Below are 24,890 nucleotides of genomic sequence, written 5' to 3' on the forward strand. Positions count from 1 at the left end.
AACAGATATTTGAGAAATAACAGCCTAGGCAATTGAGCACAATAGTTTTCCACAGGATCAAAAGATATATAGCAATAGACTACAGCTGCTTAAAAAACATGTTTTTATTAGTTAATTAACATAAGTAAAAAATGAGAACTTTTTATATCACATTAAAATAACAATACAAATATAAAAATTCCATAAGGTACAATTGACAAACATAAATTAACACTTTCTAGACATTAAAAAATTAATTAAGGTAGGTGGCATGAAAATTCGATCTCTACGCGCGTTTCGGCGGCCAGCGCCTTCTTCCTGGAGCAGCCACACAATATCTAAAGGTGAAGATATATATAGTTATATCGATTCTTGCTTATAAAACTTGTAATTGCATTTTGTTCAACATAACATGAAGATTAAAAGAAACAAATTAAGCAGCAGCTGTAGGTTGATAAGAATTACATTTCGAGTTGCATTTGTGTTGTCGTATAGTATTGTCATTTCCTTACGGGAGTTCGATTCAATTATTTCAAATGAGAGGTAGGGAATTTATCAAACAGGAATTTTAGTGCCCATTAATTGGCTGCGCTCTGATGTACAGTAAATAATCTAATTGTCAAAAGAATAAGGCAGGGGAACTTAATTGAGAGGATAACTGTGACACAGTCTAGGCCAGGAGTCTTCTTAAGTAAGAATCTGATATTTTAATCTGGCACAACAAAAATCATTCATTTTTTAGCATAGCTCTGATACTTACTAAGTAATAATCTTAGCAGATGGTTAGTAGAAGACAGTTTTTTATAGAAATGATATTCAGATTCTGTCTTTTTTGAAAGCCCTTCAATTTCGATTAGGATATGGCTAGGGGTAAAAAATAAGCACAGTAATAAAAATGTTTATTAGTGTACAGGAATAGATGTGTATTTCTATAGACAATAATATCAGTTGTCATTGTTGTTACCTGATAAAATAGATTTATTTGAATCTAACGCCCGCCAACCGGAACCCTTTTGGGTAGATAGGTGCTTGGTAAGGTTTGTCCTTGGTAGTCTTAGATTTAGGACCTTTGTTCTGGCGAAGAGGAGAGATGTAAAGGGAAGTTTAATGTCTATTTATTGATACTTCTCCTACTTCAACACTTTAAAAATACTTATTGTACATATAACGCTTTGGGATCTGTATTATTGGTGGCAGCTGTGCTCCTCTTACCTATTCTAGGTTTGACTTGGTTTCTCGGTCTGTTGTTTCCTTTGTGGCGCCGGTATGAGCCCTTTAGAGGAAACATATCAGAAATATATTCAAGCCACCGCTATCTCGTAGTTATTTTATACAAGTATGGTTTTTTAATAATATACCTGCTGATCTTACTTGCAAAGTCGGTGCTTCTCTTTACTGGTTTCTAAGTAAAGGTTTTCTTGATTCCCAATGGCGCTGAGTTCAAGTGATTAAAAGATCTCCCTGCCTGTGATAGGAGAAACGGTATAGGTAAGCAGCGGATAGTATGGTTTACTTGTCCTGCTTCTAAATGCTAAGTTCTACAAGGTTTTCAAGGTTTTCAGGGGTAGGATCTTACCAAAAAATGATTAGCAGGGCTCTCTATGTCCGGTGGCGGGCGGTACGTCTCGTCAGATGCTGAGCGCGGCGAAGAATGGTGAACGACTGCTCGTTAGTGGGGTTTATATTGGAGTTCACAACGTCATCTGACCGTTCAGGATTCCTTACACCTGTTCTTTAACTATTTTTTTCTTTTTCTTTTCGGCTCTTTGGCGCGAAGTTAGCGAAGTGTTCAGATTAAGTCAGGCGGAGTTTTGTAAGTTTACACTTGATTGGATGAGTGTTTGACCTGGCCATCCTATTGGCTACTTAGATGTCTACTCGAGTCGGTATTGGTGGTAAACTTATACAATACGACCCAGCTATTGGTTCTTTTGGTGTATACAAAAGGTGGTATTGGTCGAAGCCACGTAACATTAGGATGTATTTTCTTATTTGCCCGAAGTACATAAGATGATATATCAGAAGTTGTATTTATAAGTTGGTCGGTATTTATTTAACATCTTTGCTATTTAAATCTAATAGTGGTTGAATATTTTTTCCTTTATCCATCACGCCCAAATTAATAAATTCCAAATTGGTAGACACGAATTTCTATTTATATTGGCTTTCGCTAAATGTACTATTTCAGATGGAGCGACGCTCTAAATTGGTTATCATGTTAAGTTATAAACGGGACAATCGGTAAATTATAATAGCCTCGTATAATCTAATGCGAAATATCAGATAAACAGACGCGTAAACGTATAAATTGGATAGTGATGAATCCTATTATTGGCTGTTATTACATGTGGTATTTCAGGATGGAGCATAGTTCTATGGTGATTATAATATCATATTTTAGGAGGGGCAATGAGAAGATTGTAATCGCCTCGTGTAATCTATTACACACTAAAAAACGTATAAATTGGATAGTGATAGTGATGGATCCTTTATTGGCTGTTATTACATGTGGTATTTCAGGATGGAGCATAGCTCTATGGTGATTATAATATCATATTTTAGGAGGGGCAATGAGAAGATTGTAATCGCCTCATGTAATCTATTACAGACTAAAAAACGTATGTAGATAAGGCATCTCTAAGGTTTACTCATTAACATTTTGTTTATTGGGGGAAAAAAAGGAATTGTTAAACGTTCTCTGTGCATATCGTCTTATAATTAAAACGTGAGGTAAATCTATATTAACCTCCTAGTTATATTTCAGGGCTTTGATTGTATGGTAACCCTATGTCTATTTAGTTCCTTAGAGTCACTAAATGTACAAATGTACAGTATAGTGACTATAACTTATGGGGACATGATCGTATATGGCAAATGGCTTCTGAGAATATTGGATATTAAACTATTGCATGTTCCCACGGAATTTCGCTATTAAGGCCCTGTCTGAATGAGTTAAAAACAAAAATCCAAAAGACTTCTCTTTTCTTTCGAATGGACATGCCTCCTTTTGAATCTGGAACGTGGATTTTCTCTAAAATCCTCCATTTGAAGTCCTCAGCTTGATGTCCATTATCTAAAAAATGTTTGACCATTGGACATGCGGTTTTTTTGGTTTTTATCGCTGAACGGTGTTCGTTCAAGCGTGTTTGAATTGCTCTAGAGGTCTCACCTACATATCCTTGAGAACATGGACATTGAATAAAGTAGATTACATTGTTAGTTTTGCAATTCCACATCTCCTGTGCTTTCGTTTTGTGGCCATTATATTCGAAATCCTCACCTGGCAAAATGTTACTACATGATTTACATGATGAACAAGGGAAAGTACCTTTTAGGGGATGATTGGTTAAGATTGAACGTTGACGCAGCGTGTCATTTGTAGCATTCTTGGCAAATCGGGAGTGAACAATAAACTCTTTTATGTTCTTGTTTCTCCTGTGTGCGTAAATCGGTTTCAACAGTTTTTCATCGTTTGCACAGTTGCTATTTAGGATGTGCCAGTTCGAATTAATGACATGTCTTATTTTTTCATTTATTGTTGAATGTCGCGTAATACAAACAAGTTGATCACTCGGTTTAGCTGATTTGGTTTTTAAAAGACAGTCTCTGTCATAGTATCGGGCTCGTTTGTATGATTCTCTTATTAATCGATGTGGGTAACCTCTCTCGATGAATTTAGTTCTCATTACTGCCGCTTGTTTATCGAAATCTCTTATATTTGTACAGTTGCGCCTCACGCGTAAAAACTGTGAGAATGGGATACTATCTTTCTGAGTACGCGGATGAAAGCTTTGATAATGAAGTAAGGTGTTTCTTGCTGTGGGCTTTATGTGGAGGTCAACTTCCAGAGTCCCCGCATTATCTAAAATTTCTATGTCTAGAAATTCAACTTTCTTGTTGCTAACGTGTGAGGTGAATTTAAGGTTAGGATTAGCTCCATTTATCCATTCAAGGAATTCCAGTAAAGTTTCTCTCCCATCAGTCCAGATAAAAAAGATGTCGTCAATGTATCTGGACCAATGGGAGATTGACTCGTAGAAAGGCGCAACTTCATTATGTACAAATTCTTTTTCAAATGATGCCATGAAAATGTTAGCTACGGATGGAGCTACTGAAGCACCCATGCTTACGCCTTTTATTTGGCGAAATAAGTGGTTGCCGAATTCAAATACGTTCTCTGTGAGTACAATTTCAAGACATGCAAGCAGGAACCTTTTTGGACAGGGAATTTGATGTAGGTCTATGAACCAACTAGTGGTTTCTAGTGCGTCTATCAGAGGGATGTTGCTATATAGCGACTCTACGTCCATTGTGACCAGTAGGTCATTATTGGAGTTGAAGGCAATTCCTTCAATCTTCTGTATTATGTGACCTGTGTCGCGAATGTATGATTCTATTTTGGGGACAAAGGGACGTAGGTAATTGTCTACGTATTTAGAAAGTGGCTCCGTGGCTGTTCCTATTGTGGAAACTATGGGTCTATAGGGGGGGTTTTTTGCATCCTTATGGATCTTCGGTAAGCCATAAATACAGGCAATTTTACCCTGAAAAACAAAAGCACACGCACTAGCGTGTGGTGAGCTTTCTAACGCCTATTATTAAAAGTCGAGCAAATCGCGCATGCGCGCTACTCTAGGCTCGACCTAAAAAGCAGTGGGGTGATGCTCCTCCGTCTTAGCAGAAGGAGCCGCCACTGTAATTAGTGTCAAAAATACCAGCAGCTGTAGAAAAGTTTTGGTTGGCAGGGATGTGTGTACATATACACATCGATCAACAGCATCATTTTCAGGATGCCATTTTCAGGCACTATGGCATCAAAATGAAACAGTTCAGATTTCCTCCGTTCTGCATTTAGATTGTGCCATCCTCCACTGAAGGATGTTGCTTTAGTTCTGATTGCTTGGTGAGAGCTATTAATCAAAAGTTGCAGAGTTGCTGTGGGGGTGATTACAAGGAACGGTTCGTCCCTCTGCATGCTGCAGTGGCTAAAGTCTTCTAGTTTCTATTGCCAAAACATTGAGATGATGTGCTCCAAATTCAGCTTCAACATAATCTTCTGCGGGCCTGATTGTTGTATTTCTCACCTCCAAGAGGAACTCACTTTGAGAGAATGCTCCTGGTTAGAATTTAGTACTCTCCTCTCCAGTAACTCCAGAGTTGAACACATTTTTATCCAAAGCGATTTATCAAATATTGTATTTTGTTTTCTTAGGCATCCTTTTATCTGTGTTTTGTCACTTAGGACCAATCCCTTTTCACTATGTTCTTGCTTGATGAATTATCTGCATAAATCCTGCACAGCTTTTGTTTACTACTGCGATATTATAGGATTATTGCACAACGACTCCTTAGTTATCCCTCATTTTTAAAATTCGGTCTAATTATCGACTTTTCGAATGTATGCCTTTAATGTAATACCGGTCTCCCTAGCACTCAGAACAAACCGGTTGGAGTCTACTCTTTTCTCTCCAAACTGCAAAACTTTGGGAGGCTTTACCGACTAAAGGGGCCATTTGGTGAATGATGTGTCAATAAATCTCGAAACTCAAGCTGACATCATCTGACAAATGAACATTCTAGAATGTTTATCATTGGTGATGGCTAGTGATACACGACCGTGTGAAATTAACTGTTTTTTTTCACTGTATGCCCCCTTTAAGCTCTGTGCCGAGCCCGTTGTGAAAAACTGGATTTTCAATACCTTTTATTCTTCCTTGGCAGCTCTTATCCGTGTTATGTTTGAACTATACAAGTTTTTGTGCACATGCATTCTACAAAAATAACAAGATCTAATTGCTTAAAAAGCTGGGGCAATTAAATCTTATTTTATCAGTTGTGGAAGGATGAATGGCTGAGGTTTCAGTGTGAGGTCAGCAGTTGCAGCTCTGCCCACTAATCTGTTTTAACAAGATTCAGTAGTTTGACCTGAAGATTACAGATCTTGGCAGTGAACCATGGCCTAACGTAACCTATAGAGATACCACGCCCCCATTATACACGCATTTGGGCACGTTTTTACGATTGTTCAATCCCATTTTAATATCCACTGTGTCTCATGAAAGTCTCTTATCTAGCAAATAGGATGTATGTGATTTTGCCGCCATGGTTTTCCCCCGTAGTTGTGTATTTGCATAATTCACAAATTTCAGCAAAAAAAATGTTCATTTCTCAAACGGATCAAAAGTTACTAAAACGTGCAGCACATGCTGCCACGCAGAGGAAGGCCCTTCGGTATGGTTGACTGGTCACCTTTCTATTCTATTATTATTATTCTATTAAAATTATTTGTAACGCGCACTATCACCATAGGTTTCTTGGCGCTCAATGACATAGAAACGGTGACCTAGAAAGGGGAGTTTAGTCAAATACAGCTTGAAAGAGCAGAGTTTTTAAAGATTTGCGGAAACAGTCGTATTTAGGGCAAAGACGGAGAGAAGGAGGCAAGGTGTTCCAGGTAAAAGGGGCCAGAACCGAGAAGCTCAGGCCGCCATGCTTTTTCCTTTTGTATCGGGGGACTTCAAGAAGATTTAGTGACGCTGAGCGGAGAGCTCTAGAGGGGATGTGACGGGACAAGACTGAGGATATAAACAAGGGGGCTGCGTCCGAAAGTGCCTTAAAAGTGGTGCATGCCAGTTTGAAAGTGCAGCGTTTAGAGACAGGGAGCCAGTGGAGAGTGCGGAGGAGGGGGGTGACGTGTTCGTGTTTGGGTTGACGGAAAATCAGCCGGGCAGCCTGATTCTGCACCAGCTGAAGTCGGTGAAGGTGACAAGCGGGGATTCCAGCGTACAGAATGTTGGCATAGTCGAGCCTGGAGGTTATGAGCGCGATGACAACTTGGATTAGGGCTTCTTTGGTAAGGAACCTGCTGATCTTACGGATTCGCCTCAGATGGAAAAAACAGGCAGATGTCACCGCGTTGATGTGCGGTTTCATGGATAAGTCATCGGAAATGATCACCCCCAGGCTTTTGACAGAGCTCACTGGAGTGGGTGCTATCCCCAGAGTTGTGGGCCAGAAGGTGGTGTACCTTTCTGTTGCTTATTTCTATATTTGGGTGCAAAGTAATAATAATGAGGTGAGATCGTAGCCCACACACTTTTAATATGTGCACAAAATGCCAAAATATTGAGGTAACGTCCCCCATTAAGCCGCACAATTTAGTCAACACTCTCACATACGTTTAGCCTCCCCTGCCGCCTAATTCCAGTGTTCCTACATCTAGTCGTATCCAGACGTCGCTTCACCCGCTGCCACAACCTTGAATTGTAAGGCCCTGGGAGGCGGGCGGCGTTGTAAGGGTTAAAGATGAAGGCCGCTGAATAATGCACAAAGGGTATTGTGTTGCCAGCGTGTGGCATCTGATCTCGGTGGTAAACAGTAACACGAGAAGGCGCTTGGCACAATAAGGTCACACTGCAGGACGCAGACCTGTCAGAGGTAGGCCACCGAGTGGGCGTGCCACCTCTCGGTGCCCATCCTTCCGTTAAGGTGTGCCACTTTTAACCACCTATTTAATGGCTCTATTATGCTGCCGTTCCGTTAAACAATGCTGCTGTTGAATCCAAATGTATGCCACTGAATAAGTGGCATTTAAAAACGTTATTCTTATGAAACATAATTTCCGTGTCCTTTTGACTGCCTTACAATGAATTGCTGCTTGTCCAATGCAATTATTAATGTAACCACTATCACATCACTTAAAAACATGTTTGTTCTCTGGATGGGACGTTGATTAAAAAAAAGTAAGCTAGCTGCAATGAAAATGCAGACTCATTTATTAGCTGGACTCCATATCAGCAAGACAGGATGCAACAAAAATCAGTTTTTAGCATTCAATCAATCAATCAAAGTACTTGTAAAGCACAATACTTACCTGTGAGGGTCTCAAGGCGCTGAGGGGAGGGGGTGCCGCTACCGCTCGAAGAGCCAGGTCTTAAGGAGTCTTCTGAAGGCGAGCCGGTCCTGGGTCTGCCGTAGGTGGGTAGGGAGGGTGTTCCAGGTCTTGGCGGCGAGGTAGGAGAAGGATCTGCCGCCTGAGGTTGTTCGTTGGATGCGGGGGACAGCGGCGAGGGCGAGGCTGGTGGAGCGGAGCTGGCGGGTGGGGGTCTAGAAGCTGAGTCTGCTTTTAAGGTAGGCTGGTCCGGCGTTGTGGAGTGCTTTGTGTGCGTGGGTGAGCATTAACAGACTTTGCTGCTCCCTCAGAGCCAAACATGCCCCAACTAAGAATGTAACCGGCGGTGGCGAACGTCGTGCCACTGCTCTTAGAGCAGTCCAAAAAAAGAAAATGATAATAACATGACATTATCATTTTATTTTTCTCTGCCAACTCAGAGCCAGATTAGGGCGGGGATGGGCTGGCCGGAGCAGGGGGAGGAGTGGTTTGCACTCCCTAAGTCTGCATGATGGTTTGGCCGGCCCTCTTGGGCAACTCTCTTGTAGGTTTTACAGTTTTTTTGCAGTATTTACCATTTCCTCTGTATTCTCTGTGGAAGCTCTTTTTTCCTATTACTTGTTCACTATCTCATTGTTTGTACATTTACCTCTTGACTTTTGCCTTAACCTTTTCAGGACTTGCCTGCGTCCTCTCACTTGCAAGATATGTTGTATACCACAAGGGGCTTGCAGCTCGCCCATTGTTTTACATTTGTTGGCTTCATTGTCACTTTTATTTGCTGATTTCTAATTGGCCAGTGCGTGCTGGCTTCACTTCCTCTTCTTTCGGCTGGAGCATGGACCAAGTGCTGATTGCTTCAGCTTGATTGCTGTCCTTCCGCTGATTGTACTGTGATTGAGGTACTACTTTTTTACTTCTTCCCTGTCTCCCTTGTTGAACCTCTTGCCACTTGTAGCTATGTTTTTCTATGCCACACACTACGAAGATGCCCTTTTCTCTTTTGAAATGGATGTTCATAGTGACAACACGTTATCTATTTTTATTGGGACAATGGACGTTTTCTACTTCCAAATGTATTTTCTCTAAGACATGGGCAAAGTTACTTTTTTTATGTCCTAGGATTTTTTTTTCATGTCATTTTTTGCTTTTTCATGCATAACTTATTCGCTCAGAATTAAAGGGGTGTTGTGCCGAGACCTATCAAGCATTGAAAAAGCCATTAGGTCTTCCTTTTGAGACTGTTGCCTCTGCCATTGCCTTTTGTTCCTGCTGTACAACATAGGTATTACAGACTTTGGCAATGATTGGTAATCTGACTGTTTAGCAGCGTGATTGCTGTGCAGCATGGCTAAAAATATGTATAAAAAAAAGGTACAGCCAAATTCACGTATATTTGCAAATATCGCCGTGAAATTAGAAAAAACAAATTAAGTCTCCCATGCCTCTTTATCGAGAAACCTCCAGGTGCGTCTGTTCCCGGGGGCATGTGGGCATTTTAGAAAAAATTGAGGAGGCGCTCGGTGCCTCCCTCCTGAGGCTCTTTGAGCCCCGGGGATTCCTGGGCTTTATTTTAAATATTGGAGCGGGCTGTGCAGATCCCCTTCCACCGGCTCAAGGGAGCCCCCGGGGCCACCGCCCACTGGCTTTATTATTAAAATGTGGGGGCTGCGCTGCCCCCCCCTCCAAGGGCTCTTTAGAGCACCCAAGAACACCGCCTCCCTGGGGACAGAATTTAAAATGTATTTGGGAGGGGGGCCTCTTGGCCCCACTCCTGGGCTATATATAGCCCGGGGCCCACCACCTTCCCGGGGCCGGCCTGTGCATTGTAAAGAAGCTGGAGCCTTTAATGGCCCTGGGGACTGCCACCGGGACATAGCTGGTTGCTTTTGCTTGGCGGGAGCTGACAGCTCTCACTCATCAAAAGCAAACACTATGCTTTCAGCAAGCGGGAGCTGCCAAAGTGCTCTCAATTGATGGAAGCAGAGGTTTCATCTCATGCCCTGCACGCAGACATCCAGGCAGGGAAAGATATGAAACGATTGTTCTTGCATATAGGGAGCTGCATTTCCAGCTGCTCCCTGCATGCAAGAGCAATGCCAGCTCCTACAGGAGGTTGGTAGCTGACTGGGACTGCATGGGCCTTGATGCTCCCCACACAGTCCCCATCCTTCACACTGGGTGGGAAAAGGGCACCCAGGGACACATGGCCGGGCCCCGGGGGATGGGGTCCCCTAGGCTGAAATTGGCCCGGGAGAAGCATGGCCACCTTTCCCTATTGTATTTTGGCTGGGCCCCAGCTCATAGACCCACTTTGACACCTGTGCATCCACCCACAGACACACTCACGCTCTCACACCCATTCATAAACCCAGTGAGGCACTAATGCAGCCACTCCCAGGCCCATTCAGACACTCACACACTTACTGAGACACTCATGCACTCCCTCACACAGTCACTCTCAAAGGGTACAGATTACAGTTAAGAAAAAAATTAAAAAACCTTAGTAATTCACGTCTACACCAAAGGTTACAAGCACGTTATAGTTAGGCTCAGATTTCACTCATACAAAACCATAGAAATTCAGCAGTTACCTGACCTAACTATAACGTACACCCTTGCAATGCACTGCTTATGACCTCACATATTACATCACTCATGACATGGTCTGTGACATCACTGATATTTTAAATTACATCACTGATTATATCATCCAAAGAACCACTCACATCCCCATAGAACCTCTCATCCACCCAATCAACCCCTCACATACCCATTTCCTGGCCGGTGTTAGTACTCACTCAACCAATTACTCATCCATACAGCCAGTCACACTCCCACTAACTCACCCACACAGACTCTCATGCACCAACTCACTCACCAATACAGGCACTTACACATCTGGTCATACAGACATTTACACACCCACACAGCCACTCACTCACCCATAGAGGAACTCACACCCCCCACACTCAGCTATACAGCCACTCACTAATACAGCTACTTACACATCCACTCACCCATACAGCAACTGACACAGCCACTCGCTCACCCATACAACCACTCACACACCCACAGAACAACTTACATACCCATTTGTACAACCATATAACCACTCACATGCTCACTCACGTACCCTTACAGCCACTCACACAGACATTCAGTCTCCAATACAGCCATTCACAACCTCTCACTTACCTATACACACACACCCAAACAGCTACTCATTAACCCATACAGCCACTCACACATCCACACCCACTCCCTCATCCCTACAGCCACTCAGTCACCCCTACAGCCCCTCAGTTACCCCTACAGCCCCTCACACACCTATGCAGCCACTCACTCACCGATACAACTACTCACATACAGACTAAAACATCCATACAGCCACTCGGACATCCACTCACACACTGACACAGACAGTAACACAGCCACTCAGATGAATTATGTTAGAAATAGTATGACTGATTATTAGTACAGAAAGAAAAGTAATTTAACTTATGCAGTAGCTTAATATATATCTTTAAGTCTAAGAAACATTTATGAAACACTTACACACACTGGATGATGTCATGAGTGATGTAATATGTGAGATAATAAAAAGCGCATTGCGGGCGCATAAGTTATAGTTAGCGCAGGTAACTATAACTGAAGAATATATATATATAATATATACACACACACACATATATATATATATTTATATGTGTGTGTATACATATATATAATATACGTATACACATGCCTGTATGGTTGAGAATGACCTAGGTGGCCTTACCTAAATGTACAGTGGGCTTAAAGCCCGCCCATTGCTTACATTGGTTGACTTTACTCTCATTATCATTAACCTGCTTCTTATTCAATGGCTTGTCTTGTCCATCATGTGTTCTCCCTCCCCTAGAGCGTAGCTTTCTTGCCATCCTTTTGCCTGGCTGGTTTGTGTTCTTCCACTGCTCCCTTTTAGCGAACTACTTTTTTATTTTTTTCCAGCACTTCACAAGAGTGCATCCATTTCCATTTTCCATCTCTCTCCTGTAAGGGCTGCTTCCCTCTCTCGCACACAGACCTCTGTGTATTGTATGTTCTCTGTCAGTTATGCTGCTCTCTCTTATCTGCTTCTACTTCCACTGCTCCATGTTGTTCTCTTTCTCATGTGCTGTCTCTCACTTGTGTACTTCTCACCCATGCTCTATGATGCGCCCTCGACTCTTGTACTGCTTTTCACTCCTCCCTCCATCTAGCTCTATTTTTATTTTCCCCACTACCTCCCCACTGCTTACACTCCCATCTGGAATCCGTTGCTCCCCTGCACGCTGCAGGATGTACTTGTTTTTTTTTCTTCCATTTTTGGTGGGCCCAACAGATACCAGTTGCTTAATCTTGGTGCACTAAACATTATGTTTTTTAAATGTATCCATCTAAGTGGTATCTACCATCTTAGACCGATCAACTGAGAAAGAAAATGGCGCCTGACATTCTTTAGATGCGTGCATGCATGCACCTACAGAATGGTTCGACTGGCATCACAGGCGGCATCATCACACCTTTATTTTGGTTACATTTATTTATGTTTTACTGATTCTGCATAGCACCAGCAAACACCAGTGGTAAAGCCAATAGATCCAAAAGGTGAGACCTTTTGGCTTTTTTAGCACTTGGTTTTGATCATTTCTTCTACAAGACCGTTTGGCCATTCCCCTTGCCCACCAGAGCAATGACATTTGTAAGCTAATTGATGAGGCCATATCGAAGGCCATCAATCTTGAGTTCTTTCCAAAATAGAAAGCCAATATTTTTATCAGAGGACGTTCTAATATGATAGTAAGACATTTCAGCAAGTGCTAACCTTTTTGACGCTGATAATCTACATAGTTCAAGGCATAGTAAGCACTGGGGAGTAGACATTCTGAGTTTATATATCTGTTTTAGTAAATTACCCTCAAGTTAGTCCATCACTGGTGTTGATTTCAACTTAGAAAATGGAGCACATTATAAGAGAACGTATACTATCGAATTCATGCAGAGGTGAAATTAAATCTTCTCAGTTTTGTGAAACAATAAATTACCCTTACTGATATGTTATCCAGGTGAAGTTTTCATTTCAGAGAAGGAGGAAATGTTATTCCGAAGTACTTATAATTTGTAGCATGTCCAGCTGTAATCGGTTCACAAACCATGTGCGATTAGTTCTGTCCCGTTGAAATCCCATTATCTTGCTTTTGGTGGCATTCCTAATTTGCTTTCATCATTGTATAACGCTGAAACTTCTAAGAGACACTGAAGGCCCAGATTGACTGTGTAAATCATTAAAGAAAAGGGGAATCAACAAGATTAGGGGGAACACCATCAACTTGTAGGCAATTAGCCATGTGAGACCCATGGAAGTGAAACTAGAGAGGCACCAAGATACAGCCCTATTTCAGGCCTCATGGTATATTAATCTGAGATGATAAAGTGCTTTTTGTGCATGTCTGGGCCTATACCTGAGTCCCAGCATGGAAAGCCTTTAGGAAGTTCAGAAGTGCTAGGCAGTTTGAGTGTTCCTCAAGGTTGCGACAAATAATCTCCCTGTTTATCCATAGATGGCTGCACTTTAGTTCACAAAACAGCAGTAAATCCCTTGATAGACAGGACAGACATAATCCTAAGGTTCAGCACCATTACATTTTCCATTGTGTGCTTGGGTCAAATCCAAACTATTGCTTTACTGCATCAGTGTAGAAAACAGTGCTCTAGGGAACAATTTGCTCTAACCGTCAAGGAGAGATATCAGTCAGTAAATTACAGGGAGGTTTCTTGACACCTTTCGTAGGCACAGGTATTAATATGCGACCCTTGTACAAGGGGGCAGCAAATGGAAATAGGGGAGAATTTGTGGTGACTGAAATTTGGGTTTAAGCTTATAAACCCCACAAAAGACCTGGGGCACAGGAAAGATTGGCCTATTTTGATCAGTTTTGAAATTCTGAACACTCCAGTAATAACCCAATGGCAATTTAATATTTGCTTGCATATTAAATGGCTTAAAGGAAGCGCCATAGAAAGTTTTTTTGAAATCCTGCTTCTGTAATTTGGCAACCAAATTTTTTAGTAGGTTGATTTTGGCCCTGTCTTACTGGCTCCCAGTACTGAGTTGTATCTTTCCGTTTCCCATACTAGAACCTACATAGGAGAGTGGTCTACTGTTTAGCTGTAAAACATTCTTTTAATTCAGTTTTATATAGTTTTAGCTCCAATTAGCATTGAACATTCAAAGGCTCATTGGCCAGTGCTTTGAACAATTTTATTATACATATTTTTTTACAGCCAATACTGTATCAGGTTTTATTTGTGGTTCTAGTTAAATTAGTTTGTTGTGGGTGTCATCACTGAATTAGTGCATCTAAAATAGAACTGCAAAGATTAGCCTATTGGCTAAATTTATTTATTTATTTATTGACATTTATAAAGCGCGAACAAATGCCCTTGGGCGTCTCGGCGCTATAGACTTAGTGCAGGATCCAAGACTGATTTTACTGATTAAACAGCCATGTTTTTATCATCTTACAGAACTGGAATAGGGATTGACATGAGCGAATCTGTAACGGTAAAGCGTTCCAGAGCCTGGCTGCTGTCACCACAAAACGTTTGTCTCCCCAAGACACCGTCTTTGTACGTGGTACCATCAACTGATGCGCAGTAGCAGATCTTTTTTTTTTTTTTTTTTTTTTTGAAAAACCTTTATTTGAAAGACAAATATAAGTACAAGCGCTGGCCCACAACCACAGGGGCCGGCCGCAAAGTCAGGAGAATCGAAAAATTAAAGCAATGTATACGACAGGATAAAAACAGGATAGAAGCAAAAAAGTCAGGACATCGCCCGCGCCAGGATAAAGAGGTTACATTTTACAGTTTACATGAATAAAGGAGGCAGCAACCATATCTGTCAGCGCGTCAAGCAACATATATCAAGAAGAAAAATGGGGGGGGGGCGGGAGGAACAACCCCTTATGCAGGTAGACGACCACAGTAGAGCAGAGCCCAGAGACCCCACACTCCCATAACAGGCGCGAAATGGGCAAAGAATACCAACAAACGAATAAAGTGGACGCCATATGTACAGCCCACCCACCCCGAAAAGGAGAAAAGTGCAGACGCTCACGAGACAAAGGAAGAGACACCAAGGGACACAGCCCACCCCCTGAAAAAGGCAAAAAAGGGACCATAGAATAAAACAAACTAAAACAACAAACATCCCCCCCCACCCTACATCACTGTAATGGCTACGGTCTACCCCACTAAACAGCGTGCCTGTCGCCCAGAGTCACCCGAAATATAGAAAGAATAAAGGGAATAAAAAGAGGAGGGCCATAGAGACAAAAAAAAACACGAAACACTTCCCATCCCCCCACCCTGCATACCAACGGAAGGCTACGGCCCACCCCCCCCCAATAGGCATGCCTGTCGCCCCAAAAGAACCCCAAGCGGGAAAGAGAGTATAGAGAGTGAGAAGACCATCCCAATCTCCAACTCTCAGAAGAAGTAGGAGGAGGAAAGTTCAACATACTCCCGGTCACCACCAGCCCCGTAAAGCATCCCCAACCTCAAGTATCAGCAACACAACAGAAGTAGCAAGCAAGCTGGAGGTGGGGAGAGACAATTCAAAATGTGCGAATAAATCAGACAATAAGTAGTCCCATCCCAGTCCCCGCCCGGCAGCGCGTACAGCACACTAAAGAATCTCCCAGCCCTGGCCCGATCTCAGGTGGCCCCCCTCATCCGCCCCCCGTGAGGAGCCACAACCGTCAGAGAAAAGGAAACAGTCCGCCCCAGGGAGAGCAAAGAGGAAAGCTGCGTTAGATAAACTGGATGCAGAAAAAACGTCCCAACCCCGGCTCAACCAACAAAGAAGCTGTTAACTAAGATGCAGCCTAGCCCTGGCCCGATCGTGGATATATCCCTAAATATGCTCCCCGGAAAAAACCCGCCCACTGTAAAACAAAGAGACAATATGGCCGCAAAGAGAATGAAAGTGCCGTAGAAACACAAAATGGCCGTCGAAAGTCACCAGAAAATCCACCGACTACAATAGGGGGTTCCTCAGATACTTGCAGAATGTGTGAGTTCTTCAATAACAAAGTCGGAGGATATAACCCAGGAGCCATCGTTAGAGTCAGCAATGTTGTAGATAGGTTCCAAGGGACTCGCGATGTAAAATCCAACAATGTAGCACTCTGCGGTGAAAGGGGAGACAAAGTATCCCAGACATCGTTGTAAGGCTGACGGTCTCGGGCGTCCATAGAATTGGAGGAGGGCAAATCCGTCCAGCGGGCAGAAGGTAGCACTGTATCCCCATGGGACGCAGGCAGAGACGAATGGAGGGTTTGCTGGGTCAAAGCGTTGCATCCCTGCCGCAGCGCCGACGCCATATCGTTCAGCTTCCCTCCAAGTATCTGGTAGCCTTGGTACAGATCGGCACGGAAGTCGCGCAGGGCTTTCAGGATGGTACCGAAAGAAAGTGTGGGCTGAAGCCCATGTCTCTCACTTCCAAAGGAAAGCGCCTGAAAATCGGACCCCATCTCAGGCGGGGCAGCACAGTCCACTGGCAGGGACGGGCGCCCTCCCCCAGAACACGGAGCACCAGACAAAGCCATTATGGCGCAAATCCAGGGTAATCGCCAGGAGTAATGTGGCACAGGCAAGCGGCAATGCAGGACTTCAGTAGCACCAAAAACAATGCCAGTGAGTGTCACATCGCGGAGAGGCGTTCCATACTGGAGCAAGATAGTGAGGCGTGGGGTCAGGCAAGCGTGGGCAAGCAAACATGGCCGAGCGACCCTCACCGCCTATGATCTGTCCCAAACAAAGGATCCGTTTCGGATTAGTGCCGCATTGGAGCAAGCGCTCGCTTCTCACCGCTTATTTCAAGTCTTCTCAAGCGGCGCCACACGGCCGGTGCCACACGAGATTCCCGCCGGCGCTCAGGTCTTCAGCGCCAATAGGGTAGGCTGGCCACCATCAGTCCTCCGGGGCACGGCAAAGAGCGAGTGTGCAGGCAGGGTCCAGGGCTGAAAGCCGTCTCGGAGCTATCTCCGGCCGCCGGGCAGGGAGAGACTCAGGGAAAGCACCGCTGGAATCAGCGCCGCGCCGCACGCGATCCGGTATTAAATTTCACCAGGATATATGCCAGGATGTCGGTGCGGCGGACAAAGGCTGGCGGAGCCGGGAGCCTACAGGTCTGCTCCGGTCGCCATCTTGGCTCCTCCGCAGTAGCAGATCTAAGTTGTCTGCTGGGACAGTAAGTAGCTAACTGTTTTATCAGAAACTGGGGGCCTTGTTTGTGTACGGCTTTGAAAGTGAGACAGAGAGCTTTACATTTTATCCAGTTCTTGATCACCAGCCAATGGTAATTTCGGATGACCTGTGAGATAGGTTTGAATTTGGGAGTCCCTGAAAGCATTCTGGCGGCCGTATTTTGGACCGTTTGCATTTTTTTGATGACCCTGCATTGTGCATTAGCAAACAGTCCATTACAATAATCCAGAGATGACATTACCAGTGTGCTAACCAATGTTTTTCCTGCATTTTCTGGTGTATAAGGGATTATTTTCTTTATCAATCGGAGTTTATAGAAGGCCGTTGACACTACTTGGTTGGCATGGGAAACGAAGTTCAGGTTATCATCGAACATAATTCCCAGGTTCCTGACCCTTGAGACTGGGTTTGGCAGAGGTCCCAGTGAGGGTGGCCACCAGGAAATGGACCAAGCAGGAGATAGGTTTCCAAAGATAACAACTTCCGTTTTCTCGGAATTCAGTTTGAGGCAATTGCAGGCCATCCAGTCCTTGATGGCCAGCATGCCTCCCTTAAAGCATTCAGCCACCTTCTCTCCATCATTGTTTATTGCCAACACCAGCTGAGTGTCGTCTGCGTAAGAAGTAAGGCCCATCCCGTAAGCTTTTATAATTCTGGCTAGGTCTGACACATAGATGTTAAAAAGTGTCGGACTTAGGGATGAGCCTTGAGGAACTCCACATGGTAAAGTTAACTCAGTAGACTGAAAGGGTCCCAAGGTGACTGCCTGCGTTCTATCCGACAGGAAGGAGGCGAGCAGATGTTTTGCTCTGGATTGAATGCCCATAGCCAAGATACGGTCGATCAGGATGGAATGATCGACCGTGTCGAATGCCGCTGATAGATCCAGCAATATAAGCACGGCTGTGCCTCCCTGGTCTCTGATGAGTCTTATATCTTCGGTGGCTTTAATGAGGGCAGTTTCCGTCCCATGAAGCTTACGGAACCCGAACTGTGTATCATCCAACAGATGATATTCCTCAATAAATTCGGAGAGTTGTGTGTTCATCGCTCTCTCTGCCACCTTAGCCAGAAAAGGTAGGCTGGCTATGGGTCTATAGTTTTTCAGTTCCTCCGGGTCCAAATGAGGTTTTTTTAGGAGTGGTTTAAGGAAGGTGTTTTTTAACCTGTTTTGATAGATCCCCCGCCATGAACATGGAGTTACAAATTTGAGTTATCACTGGCGCGATTGAGTTGATAACCGGGAGGAACACTTTAGGAGGACATGGGTCTGTAGCTGATCCTGATTTTATGGTTTTAATGATGTCGGCTATATGTTGTTCGTTGACTTCATTAAATTGCAACAAGCAGTGGTCAGATGATCTAGTGCTGGTTAACTGTGGATTGGTTTTAACTCTGGTAGAAAATTCTAAGTAGATGTTATTAACTTTTTCGTAGAAGTAATTAGCCAAGGCATCGCACAGTGCTTGTGAAGGGGAAGGGGCAGCGTCCGGTGCTCTTCCCGCTAATTTCTACACCACTTGGTACAGTTGTTTATTTATATTTTTTGCAGTTTCAATTTGCTCATTATAATATTTTCTTTTTTCCTCGATAATCATCTTTTTATACTTAGCGAGTTCCTCTTTATAACGCATTTTTAATTCTATGGTGTACATTTTGCGCCAATGTCTTTCATAATTCCTTCATTTTTGTTTCTGTTCTCTAAGGGAATCGGAAAACTATGGTGCAGAGGGAGAAAGGCGATTATTGGAGATGGTTTTATTAGGCACTAGCCTATTCATGGCATTACTTATCCAGCTCGTATATTGCTCAATAGCAATATTCGGATCAGTTAGAATATCCGGGCATGTATTGTTTAAGAGCGCTGTGAGGTGTCTATTATTTATGTCTTTCCAGACCTTAAATGACCCTTGGTTAGTTACCGCCACCTTCTTTATTGGAGCGCTGTTAATTACTATGTTAAAAATGATACCATGGTAGCGGAAGGATATCCTGAACGCGGATTTCCTTTGAGTTGGAGAAAATGCCATCCAGTGTATGGCCGGCTTCATGCGTGGGTGAGGTAACCAACTGGGAGAGCCCTAGTGTCTCCAGGTCAGTCAGTAGGGCCCGTGTTTCCGTATTTTCTATTTTTTCCAGATGGATATTAAAATCGCCCAGGACAGTAAACGAATCCTCTATCACTAGAGATTCTAATAGTGTATTAAAAGTGGACAGAAAATCTATGCGAGCTACTGGAGGTCTGTAAAGGAGGACCCTTTAAAGTTGTGCGAGGGCGTTAACATGATAGAAAAGTGTATGGCTTCACATGTGAGGGAAGGAACTTGAAATATTCTTACAGGAAGATGGCACCGGGATATTATCGCCAAACCACCGCCTTTATTTTTCGATCTGTCCTGCCTTTGAACCGTGTAGCCTTCAGGTACGGCAACCACCAAATCCGGTTCAGACGCATTGTCCATCCAGGTTTCGGTGACAAACAGTATGTCTATATTTCTGTCAATAATAAAGCCTGCAATGTCCTGTCTATGTTTGCCCAGAGAACGGGCATTGATGAGGGCTGTTATTATATTAAACCTTTTGTAGTTGTATGCTTTGACGGAGTTCGTGGTATGATTAACAAAAGGCAGAATAGACTTACAATGGGGGCAGCTTGTTACCTTGTGCTTGGTTTTGTTCACTGGTTCCACCCGTATGCAATTATTATCCAAAGCTGGGCGGAGCTGGACTAGTTCGCTTCTGGTATAAAACTTTATAGCTCCTGTCATTGTAGGACCAGGGGGCATAGCCCTGAGCCCGGTCCCGGCGCGGACGGGCGCAGACGTGCTTGCCTTTGGCGCGCCCGCTGCGCGGACGGAAACAGGTGGTCATTTTATAGGACAGGAGGAGGGCGGGAGGCTGCCAGCCACTGGTGCGCAACCCTCGCAGTTCCCCTAAGATGGTGGCTCCCCCTCTCTGCTACCGCGTCAGCGCCTAGTCGGCTGCGCGGGAAGCAGGGGTCGGGATGCGGCGTGGAACAGGTGTGGCAGCACCTCAAGCGTGGTGCGATTAGTCCTTATTTTAAAACCCAAATTAAACAAATAACGCACTTTAAAAAAAAATTGCTGTCACAGAGCCTAAACCCCCGGCTTCCGCCTGAGGGGAGAATCTAGCACTCAATCTACGCGCGGGTGCTGATGCGCTGTTTAAATATCTGGGAGGCTGCCAGTCACTGGTGCGCAACCCTCTCAGTTCCCCTAAGATGGCGGCTCCCCCTCTCTGCTACCGCGTCAGCACCTAGTCGGCTGCGCGGGGAGCAGGGGTCGGGATGCGGCATGGAACAGGTGTGGCAGCACCTCGAGCGTGGTGCGATTAGTCCGTATTTTAAAACCCAAATTAAACAAATAACACACTTTTTAAAAAAATGCTGTCACAGAGCCTAAACCCGCGGCTTCCGCCTCATGGGAGAGTCTAGCACTCAAAGAGCTTTTCCATGTGTCATAATAGCAACCTATGAAGAAAACAATTGGAGGGAGGTAGAGTACAGGGCAGGATTCTTACTCCACGGGCACTGATATATAAACAAAAGGAATCCTACTCACAGTGGAAAGGGAAGGGTGTCTACTAACCCTGGGCGTAGTGTGCGGAGTGGGGCTCCGCGGAGCTACGCGAAGTGGGCACAGAACTACGCCCACCCGCGCACTCCGCGTAGCCCCACTACGCGCCGCCCGCCTCCCTCCCGCCCTCCCTAAATACTTAAATAAAAGGATAGAAAGCTTTTAAAAACACTTACCTTTTCTGCCGCGTCCCCGGGGCTCCCTCTCGCCGTCCCGCGATTCGCGCCGCCACCGATTCAGACACTAATGCGCATGCGCGGGCGCCCGCGCATGCGCATTTCTCATGAGAAATGCGCATGCGCGGCCGCCCGCGCATGCGCATTAGTATCCGAAATGGGGGCGCGAATCCAGGGACGGTGAGAGGGAGCCCCGGGGACGCGGCGGAAAAGGTAAGTGTTTTTAAAAGCTTTCTATCCTTTTATTTAAGTATTTAGGGAGGGCGGGATGGAGGCGGGTGGCGGCCGGCTACGCACCGTCTGCGGAGCGCGCGTAGTGCCGTCTGGCTACGCCCGCTACACAAAATGCGTAGGAGGCGGCACTACGTGCACTCCGTGCACGGAGCGTAGCTGGCCGCCCACCCTTAGTGTCTACCACAGGTGTGGGGACACACAGTGTTTTGTAAAATACCCCTCACACACCAACAGGCCCCTTGGTGTCATGCTTCATCATCAGGGTCTTCGCACCCCTCTATCGGGATGCGGCGTGCTGCGACCTACGACTACGCGGGAGTACTGAAGGTTGGACTATGTGTGGTGTGTGTGATGCAAGTGGTAGGGGTATTTAAATGTGAGTGGTGGGATATAGTGAAGGATAAAAAGTACCTGGCTCGTGGGTATAGGAAAAAAACTTTATTCACAACCCCGGGCTGGTACTGTTAAAAGAAGTGCAGAGCGAGGTAGTTAACTGTCTGGACAGTACCTCTGGTGTGCGTCGACATGTTTCGGAGCATGTGCTCCCTCTTCAGGACGGGGGCACAACTTCCCCACCTTACTCACGTATTTCTATAGTTTGTGTAAATAATCACAGGTGCAGGACTATATACAGTGACTTAATACTGAATATAGACTATGATGTGCCTACAGCGGTTTGTGGCCATGCATTTGCATGACCTACAAAGATGAAAAAAGAAAAAAGAAAAAAGAAAATTAATATGGTTACCCTTAGTAGGGTGGCTCATACAGGTGCAGTCACCTGGAACACCATATGGCTTATTAGCCCTGTAAAGGAAAAAGACAGACAAGACACACAACACAGATAACATACATAAAGCCAGTTAAAACTTGTTGGTCATACTCATTGTTAAAAGGTGTCTTGCTTCATGAGCATTCGAGTACGTCTGGGGTTGATTGCTAATTTTGCAATCTAGAAGGACAAAGGATCGTTTTCAGTTTTTACTTTTTTGGTTTGTTACTCACTTTTGGATGGAAAATGGTGTTTCTGTTTACCACAATACTCACAGACTCACGACAAGTTTGCCTCCGTACTACCCCACACACTGCTCCGCTGGTAGTGGTTGGCAATGTGGGCCGTCGGCTATTTATGCTGCGTTTCCCCGAGTGGTTCGCATGCATAGGGTAATTGCCGGATGTGTCAGATGCCCAAATATGGGTAATCTGTCCAATTAGTGGTCTTACCTTACATGGTATGTCCGGCGAAGTATGTGGTGTCAGCCGATAGGGCAGGTGCGGACGTGCACGCTAGACGCCCGCATGCGTGAGTGATCTGCGCATGGCGTATGCGTGTGTGAGCTTTCAGCGTCCTGGGTGTTACGGTGCGCATGCGCGAATGTTCAGCGTTTGCGTATGGCAATCAGATTGTAGGTGTTGCAAAGCGCATGCGTGCTGGATAAGCGTCTGTGCCTAGAGCTGTAGACGGCGAAGCGTCTTTTCAAAGTGCACGTTCTGCCAGAATTGATTTGGTATTCAGAAAAGACTTAAGTTGCCATGTGTTTCACAATTTACCAAAGATTCATAGGGACTAGTAGGTTTATTAATAGCCCCAATTGTTAATAAACCTGGAACTGCAGATGCTTATCAAGACCTGTGAATTACTGTGAGGGGCATTTTAGTCAACTGGATAATTGACCCCAGGGGACATCATCATTCAGACCTTGGGTATGTGTGCCCAGACGGAACACCCTTCGTTGTTCTTTCTGGAAAAGACCCATTTCGGATGGCAAGTGTTCGATTATAGTCCATTTTAGATCGTTCACACAGTGTTGTTTCTCCAAATAGTGAGTTGCCATTTTAGTTGTAGACTTCTTGCAGCAGACATTGCTTTTGTGTTCACCTATTCTCGTTTTCACAGGCCTCGTGGTCATGCCTACATACTCCAAACCGCACGGGCATGTGATCATGTACACCACATTTTTGGTATTGCAATTTGTGAATTGTCGTTGCTCCCAAGTGGTACCATTCCTGAATGTTAAGATGTGGCTTTTCAGCGTTAGATGACAACTGCTGCAGTTACCACAGGGGAAATGTCCCTGTATCCCTATTGTGGTCTGCCTCAACGTGGTACTGGGTCTTGGTCTAGTGTGAACTAGTAGGTCTTTGAGGTTCCTTCCTCGGCGGTGTGCATGCATTGGTTTTTCAAGATCGAGACTACCACAATTCAGTATCCACCAGTGCTTGTTTATAATTTTTGAAACTTCATTGGATATTGTGGAATAGGTCGTGACACATATTGGTCTTTTGTTGTTATCTTGATTTGGTGGTTTGTCCTCCAGGAGTGCGCCCCTGTGATTGTTTTTAGCCCTTTTCATTGCCTTGTCAATAATTTTTGTGGGGTATTGTCTCTGTATTAATTTCTTTTTTAAATCACCGGCTTGTGATTTAAATTCGGTAAGTTCTGTACAGTTGCGTCTCAGCCGCAGAAATTGTCCGTATGGCAAGTTCTCCCTCAGATGTCTGGGATGAAAGCTGTCATACCTCAATAAGCAATTCCTTGCCTTAGGTGTGAAATGTGTGGTGCTCTTGAGTCTAACCCCATCTGCATAGATATTGAGATCAAGAAACACCATGGACTGATTAGAGATCGTACTTGTGATTTTCAGATACGCATTTTGATTGTTCAGCCAGTTCACAAAGTTGGTTGCCGTGTCTGTTTCACCGTCCCAGATGATGAAGACATCATCAATATACCTTTTCCAGGTATTGATGTGGGTACTGTATGGGTTGTCTGTATGTAGTATCCTGTTTTGCTCTAGATGGTGGACGTATAATCCGGCCAGACAAGGAGCAAAAGTACTGCCCATACTGGTGCTGTGACTCTGTAAGTATATTGTCTTGTCATACTGGAAGAAATTGTGTTGTAGTGCCAGGGAGATGCATTCTAGGACCAAGCCTCGCGGTGTTTGGTATTTCCATTGGTTGGTAAACAGTACTTCCTCAATTATTTGGAGTGTCTCATCATGTGGCAGGCTAGTATATAGACTTTCCACATCTAAGCCCACCAGGAGTTGCTTCGTGGGGTCAAAGGTTTTGTCCTCCAATAACTGTAGGACTGACTTCGTACCCTTCAGGTAGGTGTCCGTGGATTGTACCAGTGGACGTAGGAAGGCATCAGCAAATTTGGAAAGTGGCTCCAGAATCGAGCCAATCCCTGATACTATGGGTCTCCCAGGTGGATTGTTGATGTTTTTATGGATCTTTGGAATGCAGTAAAAGTACGGAATTCGTGGCGAGGGTTGTTGTAAAAATTCTGCTTCTTTTTTGCTTAGCCAATCGTGGGCCAAACCTTCCTCTACCATGCCTCCAATCCTGATTTTTCTGTAGGGTCCTCCAAAAGGACCTTGTAATTCCGGGCATCTGACAGAAGCCGTATACACTCTGTATCGTATGCTTCTAAGGTTTGTAGGACGATGGCTCCGCCTTTGTCTGCCGGTTTTATGACTAATTCCTTGTTGTTAGACAGCTCTCTGATTGCCCTCTGTTCCTCGCCGCTGGTGTTATGGTAGACATTACCATCCCCAAAGTTCAGTTTATTGACTTCGGTGATGACAGCCTTTTCGAAAGTTAGCAGTTCTATCGGCATAGCAGAGTCTGGATGGGTGAAGGTAGACTTCAGTTTCAAACCTGTATCAGTATTGTATGGGACATAGTCAGGTTCGCCACGACTTCCGTACT

General features: G+C 44.5%; 2 protein-coding genes across 2 annotated transcripts in view; one reads left to right on the forward strand and one right to left on the reverse strand.

The window, feature by feature from the left end:
* The window catches only part of CCDC12 (coiled-coil domain containing 12), a 303,076-nt gene that overhangs the window by 156,854 nt on the left and 121,332 nt on the right, over positions 1–24,890 (forward strand). The gene's annotated exons all lie outside the window — the stretch shown is intronic.
* LOC144783812 (cyclic nucleotide-binding domain-containing protein 2-like) overlaps positions 84–24,890 on the reverse strand; it is an 832,431-nt gene continuing 807,624 nt past the window's right edge. The window contains exon 13 of the mRNA XM_078662559.1: positions 84–317. Within this exon, the coding sequence (XP_078518685.1) occupies positions 266–317 (52 nt within the window). The 3' untranslated portion in view covers positions 84–265. The remainder of the gene's footprint in view (positions 318–24,890) is intronic.

Source organism: Lissotriton helveticus, chromosome 10, assembly GCF_964261635.1.
Source record: "Lissotriton helveticus chromosome 10, aLisHel1.1, whole genome shotgun sequence".
Taxonomy (NCBI): domain Eukaryota; kingdom Metazoa; phylum Chordata; class Amphibia; order Caudata; family Salamandridae; genus Lissotriton; species Lissotriton helveticus.